General features: G+C 29.6%; 2 protein-coding genes across 3 annotated transcripts in view; both read left to right on the top strand.

Annotated features, from left to right (window-relative positions):
• Window positions 1-10,048, top strand: part of LOC143147785 (oxidized purine nucleoside triphosphate hydrolase-like) — a 73,685-nt gene extending 63,637 nt beyond the window's left edge. The window contains exon 2 of the mRNA XM_076313376.1: window positions 9,944-10,048. Within this exon, the coding sequence (XP_076169491.1) occupies window positions 9,944-10,021 (78 nt within the window). The 3' untranslated portion in view covers window positions 10,022-10,048. The remainder of the gene's footprint in view (window positions 1-9,943) is intronic.
• LOC143147783 (uncharacterized) overlaps window positions 1-13,183 on the top strand; it is a 146,392-nt gene that overhangs the window by 64,981 nt on the left and 68,228 nt on the right. The window lies entirely within an intron of this gene.

Below are 13,183 nucleotides of genomic sequence, written 5' to 3'. Positions count from 1 at the left end.
CCTTCCCCTTGTATTTACGTTAATGTGGTTAATACAATTTCTTTGAATTTTTAATACGATATTTTTATCTCTTTAGCTGACACCTTTACACTTTCGGTCTTTCCAGAAGCAGGTTTTTTGTTTAAGGAAGCATCTTTATGCAGTGCAATTGTTTAGCTACGACTTTTTCTTCAAGAGCTCAGTTCACTGGGTAAACGAATTTAGTCAATCGCCAATTGTCTAATGTGAATGTTATTAGTTTGAGGTGTCGTACAATTCGTAGTACACAGTTCTAGCATTGAATCTGTATTGTTCAGAGATATAATAAATATTTACCGATCTGTATTTCGAAATGGAACAAAGTCAATACAAATTCATTCCAGAGAAAGAAACTAGAGATAAAGCAATAAGATTGAAAAAACGAAGCAAAATAGTGTAAGTTGCAGGATTATAAAATTCATTTTGCTATAAATATTCTGTGCGCTTATATACATAGGATAACATTTCCAGCGCAAACTGAGAAAGGGAAACACAGAACCTGGATCAAATACAAGGTACCCGGCGTTTCGATTAATTCTCTGGAAGTAGCATGATTTGAATAAACGTGGCCGCGCTTAACACAGATTGCATAATGTCTTAACTTTATACGATGATCTAGTTATCGTCGCTTATAAACACAGGTATTCAAGCAACAAACGTATTCTAACATTATATTGGAATCCACGCCTTCGGTAATTATTTAAATGAATTTTTTGAGATAAACACGATACTCATAACCTGTTATCATTATGGCCAATAAAGACCTAAATAAGTATAATAACCAACTTTTTCAATATGGTGTTAGTAAAATATTATTCGAGCAAAAGTATGAGATAATAATATCTATGACATAACTAATATAACAGCTAATATAATCTATACCAATAACAATCAAATTTATATAGTAGTTCCTTATATTAATATTTTATTAATCAGATTTAAAGATCTTTGGGTTAAGTTACAGACGAACAGTATTATTGAAATTTAGGCTTATTTATATATTAAATTGAATAAATACACTAAAGAAAGGTAACTTGTTTTAGACTGAATTTGACCATATAATTTATCAAATTAATTGCAATAACTGTTGAAATTTATATACAGAACATTCAAAACCAAAACTAAAACTAAGATTGTACGGTCAAAAAATATTTTATTTAATGTATCTGAAAGAATAATGACCGAAATTGGCCAATTTTGGACCAATCGATCGATACGCGAACTCGTTAAAACTTTGACGAGAAATGATTCTTCGTTTCGAAACTAGACAACGTTCTTTAAGAAAAATCATTTTCTGTTTATCACCAGCCTAATTCAAACATATACATTTCTTTCACGGCAAGGAAATAAAATGAAATGAATACTATCTCACGATAACGAACATTTTAGTCTAGGATCTTACGAATTTTAACACAATATACTCGGTCATTATCATGTTGATAATTCTACAATGCAAACAATAATTTTTAATAATTATTATTTTAACAAAATATTAGCATTTTTCAAGAATATCTCCATCAAACAATTGCGACTATTGCGAATAAAAGAATGGTGAGGGTTTGTCGGATGTTGTTATATAACTATCATTATGATAGTAATATATATAACAACACTTAAATATTTGGGTGTATAATAATGAGATTTTAAAGTTTACTCTTGATTTTTATAACTTTCCCATCGTCTCCCGGATAAATAATTATGAATTTCGGATTCCTTAAGACCTGTACAAACGTATTTTACAAAAGCTTTAAAGCTTTTGTTGCCGGCGAGGTTCAAAATTGCCAATTTCGGTCGTTGTCCTTTTACATATGGATTTATATGTAAATTTATTATATGTAAAACTATTATATGTTACTATAAACCTTCAAACTGATACACAAAAACTGAGTTCAGTTTATAAAGACTAATACCACGTATTAGCAATAATGTTAGATATTTTCAAAAATTTACAAAATATAAAATTATTAAAAATATACGATATTCTCAGAATTAATATAACAAGATATTTCCCAAGTGTAAAAAAGTATTCAAGAACTAAAGTAAAAAAGATTCACCTGTTTCATTATTGATCAAATGGGAACATTCTTTCTAAATATAGTTTTCTATTTCTTACTATATACAATTTGATTTTTCTTATTATCAATAAATTAATATACCGAGGAAGATCGAAAACTAGGATCGAAACATATATATATGTTATTATTATTATATAAATAATATAGGTTTTTTATATCTGGGTTATCTTATTTGTTGATACTACAAACGAGTACGTCTCCAATTTTATTGTACGTAAGGGTACACGTACAAAAAGTCATTTTGGTAGATTACGTTTTATAGAAATTACAAAAGGAAACGAAAAGGAAACCAAGTTTGGCGACGCAAAATGATAGCGCACTCGAGATATTTAAATTTTAAAAAGTTTTGTATTAGTTATTATCGATTTATATATTCGCAAACATGGAAATGAAAAGTATCGACCTACCGAAAATATCAAAATATATCTTTTTCAAAGAATCTCAGAAATGGGTCAAGAAAAATCACTGGAAAGGAATAATGATAAAATTTTACTTTTAGAATCGAAAATTAGGTAATAGATATCAACAAAACTAGTGTATAATCTATTGAAACATCCTGACGAATACAAATGCAAGGAGAATACTAGAGAACCATAATGACACTAGGAATTGGCAAGGTGCCATTTAATGAACTGTATCAAATTCGAAGAGAACAATGAAGGAGATTGTGAAAGCAGGCGTTGAAAGAAATAGGAAAAACGTATTTACGTAATGTGTTACAATAATTTAAATATATTAAGTAATGAAAATTGCAACGGCGTGTACCAATAACTTCTCATTATAGAGAGAAGAGATTGGAATTCAAATACATTTGAAGAAAAAATGTAGATGTGCGATATTTAAGAATGAAAGGAAATTTAATTTTGTCGACCCGCATGAATAGAATTATTATTTTTCCGGTTTAAGAAAAGAGGAAAAGGGTCATTTTAAATCGTCGACAAATGTAAAGAGGGAGTGTCATGATATTCGCTGGAGTTAGGTATCACGTGAAAACTGATATTAAATTTCTGTCAGGCCGTATAGATAGTAAAAAAAAATACATTAAAGTGATAGGTGAACAACTGAATAAGCGTACCATTAATATTCTATGTATAATATAATCATATATTTCCTGAAATACCATCTTGGGAGAGTAGGAGATTAAGTTACCAGAAATAAACCAGATTAAATTACTATTAGTAAAATGTCAAAATTATATTCATATATTTACGGGTGACTTTACAATTGAAACTGGTGTATGATTTGCATGAAGTAGCAACATAATATTTATATTCCTCAGTATTACCTATACGTCGTCAGCAGAGACGTGTATCACTTTAGAGAATAAAGATAGAGCATAAACTGCTATGACTGGAAATTAAAAACATAAATTCAACAAATTAATTTATAAAAACAATTCAATGACTATATATCAGACTGGATAATAATAAATTTAATATTGTTTTGATATGGATATCATTTCATACATTGAAATGAAAAAAATTGTGAAAGAATCTACAATTAACACACTGAATAGAAGTTCTGCCGACTCTCAATGAAAACATGAAACATAATATAAAAGTCGTCAACGATGAATAGAAAAAAATCCATAACCTATAATAGTCTCAGTCCATCCATCGGGTGGATATTCGTCTTTTTTCTCATTAATAATTGTAGATCATAACGAAAGGAATAAAAAAGTATGTATTAGGATATTCCTATATGAATATTTATATTTTTTTCTTACCTTTAGAAAGATTAACTTCTTAACTTTCTTCAACATTATTATGTCATGAATTATTTGAATCTTTTTTGTATTACCTACAAAATTAAAAACACACCTACAGTTGTTCGATTGAAAACGTCAAAGTGACCTTGAAAACAAAAATGACAAAAATTAATCAAAATCAATTTCAATTATTCAATACGTCCCACTGAGCGAAATATATATTACCTAAAATACTTTTTGGTAAGATTGAAAAAATGAAATTATTGTTACTTTATAGTGATTTACTAGATATAGGTACGTACTTTTACTTCCTTATACATATGTAGACATAATCTGCATATAACATTTAAGTATAAAAAAATATTAGGAAAATGGGTAACAGTCTTTTAATTTTCTATGAAATATTTATCCATTTTTACTACTAAATACATATATACATATATTTACGTGATTACACGTCTCTATAAATAGTTGCGTACGTGATCGCAGCACCAATGTGTCTAAAAATGTGTAACCGATGCACCAAATATTACCACTTATATCGATATTAATATCAGTATTGAAATATTTCAATATTATTTATTAATATCAGTATCGATCCGTGATTCGTAAATTGTTCCTGAGCATCGTATAAACTGTTGTATCGTTTAATTTCTCGTTTTATTCACCGTGAAATATGCGGAAAATATATAGAAAATAAATATAACCGAAGTAAAGGAGAGAAGCGTCGCGTCTGCTTTTATCTGTAGAGTGTTACGGATGCTGACGAGAGGACGGTTTGAGGTCTGAAGAGTCGGTTACAAGAGCTTTCATAGTACGCGCAAAAAGCTGACTGTGCCATTCCTCTTACGTGTATGGCATTATCAAAGATGCTTTTGCTTAGGGGATTGACGTACATATGTACATACATGTAAATACGCATCCATACTTACTGCATCGTAGTTTTTAATCAGAGGTCGTGGAAAACGTTTTCTCCTGTGTTGTTTTATTTTATATATTCATACAAATGAAAAATATTTCATTTCGAGGAAACACAGCTTTCAAGTTAAATATTTCATCTTAATTGAACATCTAAATGGCTAACAATTTTCTACATACGATCATTTTAACGATATTATGACATCTCCGGTAACAACGAAGTAATTTTACTCGTTAAATTATAAATACGTAGGAAATTTAGTATAATGCATAGTACGTATATATATTTATTTAGTCGATGAAATTTGTGAATGTGTGATGGTAGTTCTCATTGGAGAATTTAACAATTAATTTTTATCCACGTATATTAAGTGATTCAAAAAATAATTTAAAGAATCAAATAATCTTTTTAATTTATGTTTCCGATTAATGTTCGTATTTAATAATTGACTTTTCAATAATATGAAACGGATCTCTTATGAATTTATATTGTACATTACAAAATGATTTATCATGAGTTCCTATTGATCAATTCGAAAAGCATTTGGTATAAGTGTATATTGAATTTCAATCGTTCAGTATAATTATAAACTAAGGATTGCATAAGTGTCACGCAGATCTTTATCTAAGATTATCTAAAATATTATTTATCATCGCTTAAACGAAATTAATATACCGAATAAAAGATGTAAAAATATTAATATTATGCGCATATAATTAGTTTATAGTTTTTGTTCATATCGGGCGTTTCTACGTCGCCGCATACGATGGATAATAAAACACGTTCCAGTTGATATAAATTCGTTTGAAAGTAAGTTTTCGTTCGGGTAAAGCAGATTATTTTAATGTAATAATTTTAAGAGTACAATAAGAATGATGAAAGAAAGGTAAGGGACCGACTAGAAATAGCAGTTTCGAGTTGAGCCAGATTTCAAGCTGAAAAAGTTTGCAGAAGAAGTTTTCTGTTTCATTATCATTGCTCTTGGTAGATTAAAGTTTGTTTTTCTTTTATCATTTCAAGCCACGGTGCGTTCATTTTAAAATGAATCTCGCGGTGAAACGTGCAACATGTTTACACAACTCCCACGTAAATCTTGCTGAGTGTATGTAAACTATGGCAAAGTGAAAGTGATTTATAAAATTTGAATATAAGATATTTTTTTCGAGTTTACATACATTTTCTTTTCAAGTTTTACAATGAGATTCTGATTTGATTAATAAATTAATAACGTCGATTTATTATCACGCTCGAGTTCATCAATTTATTTATATTAGTGACTTGAAATCTTTATATATTTTATATGAGATTTAGGACAAATTTTCTTATACATATTTTTCGAAGTTATTGGTCATTAATTAAATCCCTAATGAATTATTGTTTTCGTAAATTTCAAACGAACTAACTTAATATTATTCCAAACATTTTAATTTCATCTGTACTTGTTTGAAAACGAAGCATAATGTCGTACAATAAAGTTTATTACAATTTTTCAGATTATTTGGATGTAAATCAAAGTTTAATTTACTTTTATGTGTTTAGTTGTTATCGTAAATTATTTGAGATCTAAAGTAGATACCGTTTCTATCTTTAAATTTACTTTGCATTTTTATGAACTGGGTGGGCTTGCTGGGATTTGTGCTCTTTTTATATGTAAAATCTATTTTCCAAGGGATAGAATTCTCATAAAATCCTTGAGCAAATTTCTAAAACTAAAATAAAACTATCCATTTTTAGACATTCCATATATTTATTTAGATTAAAGTTCTTTTAATCAGATTCAATCAAATCTCTTATCGTTCCGTCGTTTTATTTGAAAAATTTTATCAATGTTTAACGGAAAAATGTATTTTGCATCTCACTTATTCATCTTCGTTAACAATATAAATTTTTTAATTTTTTATTCGTCTGAAACCACGCAACAAACCTAATTTTTAGATTTAAGTATTGATACATTGACACCCTTTGATGATAAAGGAAATAATACTTTCTGTTACCTTTTCATTAAAGTTATTTTTAATTGGTATACTATTATTTGTAGTTTAAGCTATGAATTTCATACTTCCAAATAACAAACATTTATAAGTACATTGCGTACAAAAAATATTTATAATTGTTGTGTTTCAAAACGATTCGAATAAGTCTGATATTGTATTTATTATGTTGCATCGAGAAACGATTTGGATGCGATCACTGATTTCAGTCGACGAATATATGAAATGGGAACGAAAGACTATAGCTAAAATAAAAAGTGCAAAACCAGATAGCGGTCCAATTAAATTAATTGCTACGTCAATTACAAGCCCTTGTCTCACTAAAGTTACCATCACGGCTTGTATGCCGGACGTCGTGCGACCATTCCTTCTTTCTCGTTTTTCCCCCCTTTTTTTTAACAAAATCATTTGTACGCAGTTAAATTGTTGTGAAATGTCATGACGGTGAAAATCATGAATATAATTTCTTTTAGTCAATGCTATATGTAACTCGTAATCAATTTTTTTCTCATAAATTATCCTTCTCACGATGTCTGTTTTTCAAATACAGTGCTAATTACGTTATCTATAACATTGTAATAGTATCAATTGTAATTAAATAATTAAATATATCCATATGCAAATGTAAAAAGATTGAAACAAATTTTGTGAATGTACTCAGATTGTATTTACATATAGTAAAATTCTGATTAAACTTACAACTGTCATCAAATGTATAGAACAAAAACTTGAAATTATTGAAACGATATGTTCTGTATATAATTAAATGCTTATCAACTATTCCGTAATATTGGTTTGATAACGTTATGGTTTCTGCACGTGTTTTGCTTGTTCTTCTTTGTTCAATCTTTGATTCGATTGTTAGATACGTACATTTTTCATAAGTGAATTTTGTTAGCCAATCCAAAACAATTCGTATATTTGTCATAATTGCGACATCGAATAAGTAGGTCAAAATCTTACGATTTTAATTTTATAATTTTTATTTTTCGTCTTCTTATATGCAAAACTAAATATGTTACATTTTCAATTTATTATTACAATTTAATCTAATAAATAATTTGAATTTGTAAAGTTAAATTTACGTTAGTATCGATACTATCAGTGTTATAACCGATCTGGAGTTGAAATTGTTGTGACTCCATAATATCAGTTAAGTACGTGACATTTTTGTATAAGAATTTTTCTTGTAATATGATTGTTTTCGTGTAAGCGCATTCCAAAGTCAAAATGCTCGTAACGATACAAATGTAAATGCAAAAATTTGTTCTAAAGAAACAAGTATTAATCTGCGGTACATTATAAATCACATTCTTTCTTTAATTATCTGCTAATTGATTCATGGTCAATTTAATACAATTTTGTACGAATTTGAAACGTGTAAGCGGATAACCAATTATCGATAAATGTTTAAACGTGACGATGCAATAACAATTCGGTATAGTATTGTAACTGAACGATGCGCGTTCCTTCGGCTTTGGCGCGATATTATCGGGATATAAATTAGCGATCAAAGGAATATAGTAGAACCAACGAAGGCATCTCTTTGAAGTCTCGAGAGCAACTGTTATCAGATAGCTCGTTAGTTGTTCTGCAGACAATTAACAGTCGCCAATCTCCATTTATTGGCGTACTCTGTCACAACATTAGAAAAACATCATAAAACATTGTAATATGTACAACAGTATAATAATATTTAAATTTTGAAATTTATATTTAAAAACCAAATAGAGAGAAACCAATCCTCCTTCTTCGATAGTACCCACGATTACACATGTTCTCATAAAACTTAAATTAAACTTGACGTAGTTTTTCCTAAATTTGTGCCATACACTCGTCTATCAAATTTCACGATATTATACCCTTTCTATGGTTATTAGTTTATCGTCCATAGAACGTTTCCGTCTATACGTTTTTACGCGTCATAATTTTTATACGATATAGTCAATGTGCTTTATTAAAAGCCAAACGTGAAAGATCTCAAGAAGTTATGCGGAAGTTTACTTGAAATATTGATGGAGTCTGATCGTAAACTGACTAACACATACCCAAAAAGGTATGACTTTACGAGTACTTTAGTAGGGAACCATTTTCTTAAAAGGGACATTACACCAGGCAATTGTAGAATGTTACAGGAAACTGGAGGAACGACGTAGTATTGATTTTGTATCGATTAATCTTGCAAAAATGAATATCTCATTTTACACAGAAACAAAATTTCGAACACATCAATGCGAAGATTATAAAGTTTCAATGTCTATCGATCGTTAAATTATATTAATACTACTTTGAGTACATTTTACGACCACTGTTTTCGGTTAATTGTAAGTTGTTTTCGTATTTTTTAAAGTGATGTTTTTCTTCTCCGATCGCACAAAAATACATTTCTTTTGTTAATATGTTATATCTGATTGTAAAAACTACTTGTTTTATAAACTACTAATTGTCATTTGCAAGATGTCGATATTACAAAATTTAATCCGAGTGGTTTTTTTTACTCTTCTCCACTATCATAACTTCTCCACTATCATACAATTCTCCACGATCATTTCCTAATTCTAATCTTTTGAATTCTGAAAGTTTCTATATTGTTTACATATTACACGTTTTGTTCTACTTATTCGTGTTATATATTAATAATACTATTATTACTAATTTTATGTTACATTAATATGTTTCATTTATTGCATTATATATGTAATGTTATCTAGGTAACTATCGTTTCTATCGAAAATTTGAACACAATAAAGAAGATTGAACATTTAATTTGCAAAAACTTCGACTATGTATATTTTTCTTGTAAATGTAACGGTAAGTGACGTATCCTATATTTTTTGGTTGGCCCTAATCGTAACTCTTCTGAGCATTTTGCAATGTAACTTAAATTTCAAGTTCGGCTGTCCTATAGATACACTCTACGTTTCATCAGAATTACTCCAGATGTTTTCCTACAATGCGATAACAAACAGACAGAATTGCATTCTTTTGTAATAGATTTGAACTTTCGAAAAGACTTGTTTCAATTTTTGCAATTTGAACATTAAACTAACTTTGTATTTGGATTTTCAATTATTGCGTTTGAGTTTTTATCATCGGAACATTTTATATACAAAGTGAAGAAAAAATATTTACTCGACACTCGAGACAATGGTACATTTTAAGAGCGCACAGTGACTTAAATTGTCTACTACTTTACCATTAATGTGAGCGATTTATTTTCCACGCAATCAAGAAGACACGAAGCACTGCTTATGTATGCAAACGCATCATGGTAGTGCGGTGGTCGCTCATGGAACGAGTGCAAATTTAGGAATGTGCCGTTACTGCAATTACCAAGTGCAATCCAACATCATTAATCTAAATTGGGGTCACCGTAATGAAGAGGATGTATTCGTTAAATGCTTCGCTCGCGCTAACAATCGATTTCTTAAATCAGCATCCGACGAACATACTATACCTATCCTTTGCGCGAACGTTCACACGTTCACAAGTGTCTTATTCATTTCTAATTATTAAGGTGGTACTCGTTTTTTTTTTTCAGGTAAAAAGAATCGAATTTTATTTATATTTTCTATAAATATTTAATGTCGATAATGTGCTTGTAAATTTTATATCGAAATCTGAAATATCTGCGAAATTATAACGCCTTTGTACTTCCAAGTTTGAAGCACACACGTGTGGAATTTCTCTAATCGTTTCTTAGATTAATTATTTTTTATATTTGTAGCATATAAATACTTAGCATATTTTGTATTTTTGTGTGCGTGTATGTATATTTGTACGTTCCTGACTCTAAATTGAGAATCCTTATACGATTTTCATATTATTGATTAAATTAAGTGGCAAAGTTTTATACGTATTACGGTAGAGACTGAACGAAAAACTTTCAACGTATTTTTCTCGAAATTATGATTTAGCAAATGACCTCCGTGTTTCATAAACATCTTTATAGCGCGTAACAAGATTATAAACGCATAGTAAATAGAAAGTTGAAAAATGTCTTGAAAAATTTTGGTGTTTGTTACAAAGACAACATTGCAGATTAAAAATCATTTTGAATTATTTGTTTCTGACCAACTGAACGAGTGTTATGTCAGCTATGGAGCAACGCAAATGTAAACACAACTTATGTCCCAACCTATAACTATTGTAATATTAATGTTTTTATTATATACAAACTTGTACATCATCTTCATAGATGTATAAATATTTAAACGTAATGATCGATTGAAATATTTTGTAGTTTCTTTAATAAAAATTATAATTGTTACTTATTTCTAATTCGCAAAAACGAATACCCCTCTTAAATGTAATAATCTAACACACATATGTCTTTCCAAACATTTTATTCTTTTTTTAATCGGATGTTTCGACCATTATATTTTGGTCTTTTTTGGCAATAAGTAAAATTTGTTTCATGCAACGCTATGATTGAATTTCATTTGAGTGAAGAAAATGCGATTTAAGTATGCAATGAATGAGATTACATTAAAATTTGTCTTCATCCGAGAAGATAGAGAGAAAATACGTTTAACATTTTTTGATAAAATTTCATTCTCATTGAGATTTATTTAAGAGATTGGCAAAAGAACTTTAAAATAACGAATATGTAAATTCGGAAAATTGGAAAAAATACAAGAAACAATCATTAACAACGATTTGCTCAACCTTAAATGAGGTTATGAGATGAAACGATAAAACTTACATGTAACGTTTTATTAAAATTTCTCGGTCGTAGGTGTATAGCATTACATACATACGTATGTACGTATAGATCATACGTTATAGATACAAAATTTGGTGTCAAAACCCATACGATTAGATAAACAAAATTTCTACATTTTTTCCGTCATTGGCGATAGATACATTCTTTTCTTTTAGGTTGGAGAGTAAAGAAAACTATATTTCCAATATGTAATTTGTGCGCGTGTTTAACAGAAACAGCGAACAGTAGTTTGCGCTAGAACTTTTGAAATTGTTGTTGCGAGCAAACTGAACGAAGCGAATTTTCAGTTACGATTCGGAACGTCCATATTGAGGAACGATGGTCCGAAACTTCTCCACGAACTTTTAACCGACCGACTCTGGATCAGAATCATTTGACCCGCTGTATCCGGCATTCTTGTCGACCTTTCTTTTCCTTTTTACGCGAGTCGGTTCGACATTTTGCTCGGTCACGTCTCGTCTTTCTCGTTTATTTGCTCGTCGATACCGGATTCCGTTTGGATCCAACGCGACTTGAGTTTGACATGTTTCTTTTCCTTTTTCAATTAATACCGAAGTCGAGCAACGTTCGTAGAAATTTATAACTGGTAATGTGGAAACTTCTCGAAGGACAATATAAACATTTAAGATCATCATTAAACATAAGACGTAACACAGTTTGAAATTTTTAATAATCAATATTCTTGGTATAATGAAGTTTTCCCAACCCCGAAGAATGGAGAGAGAATTATTATTATTGGCGAGAATTATTAGCGAAGTATTTACAAATATATTTCAACAAATTTTCCATCGGAGTACTCATAAAAGTAAACAAGAAATTGTGAAATAAATTCGTTAGAATATAAACAAAATTTTATTCGTTACAGGATATGTACAATGGGTTTCTCCTCCCATTTGAATTCATAGCTCGACACATGTATTATCCAAGGCTCGTACAGATTCGAAAACACCAAATGTTCCTCTTATATCCCGACAGTAAGCAAACAATAATACACAAATATGGACAGAAATAACAATAGTAAAACCACAAACAGTTCTAAAGAATTGTATAAGTGGTGAAATGACCTAATCACCGGAAACAATAAAATAATATGACGTAACTCGAAAGCAATTGGTCTTCAGACTCACGTTTACTAATATTCTTCAATTCAGTTTTATAAATCCTATATAGACACAAAACCTATACAATGAGTTTGCAAATACTTTCTTCTTTATCAAGATCATTCGGATGAGATTTTCTGTACTTTTTCCAACAATTCAATAGCACCATTGCTCCAGTTGTATAAAACCAAACAACCCTGGAGACTAAAAATTCTTTGTGTGATATTTTTATGGGTTTTTCATTGTTGATAAATGTAGCTCACAAATAACGATCTAGGTGTTCAAAGGAAAACAAATTACAAGACGAACGATTAAACGAACGAAGGAAATGTGATAGAATTGTTTTTTAAGGACGTTTAAAATCGCATCAGTTACTGGGGTTATTGGTGACTACGCAAATATTAAGTAGTTTGGCACATGTTATCTTTGGTTTCAAGGCGAAAAATAGGATTCGCTAGTTGCCTTGAATTCGAAATAGGTCGACAATTTGTTCTTGGAACTGGTCAAATTCAAACTAACCGGTCGAAGAGGACAATGAATGGAATACAACATCGAGAATGAGTTAGAGCAAAAGCTAACGAGTGGTTGAAACTTGAATGTGAAACATTAATGTAATATAAAATTTTATATATTTTTCATTGCATGT

Source organism: Ptiloglossa arizonensis, chromosome 6 (genome assembly GCF_051014685.1).
Source record: "Ptiloglossa arizonensis isolate GNS036 chromosome 6, iyPtiAriz1_principal, whole genome shotgun sequence".
Lineage (NCBI taxonomy): Eukaryota > Metazoa > Arthropoda > Insecta > Hymenoptera > Colletidae > Ptiloglossa > Ptiloglossa arizonensis.
This window is presented reverse-complemented; position numbering and strand designations above follow the sequence as displayed.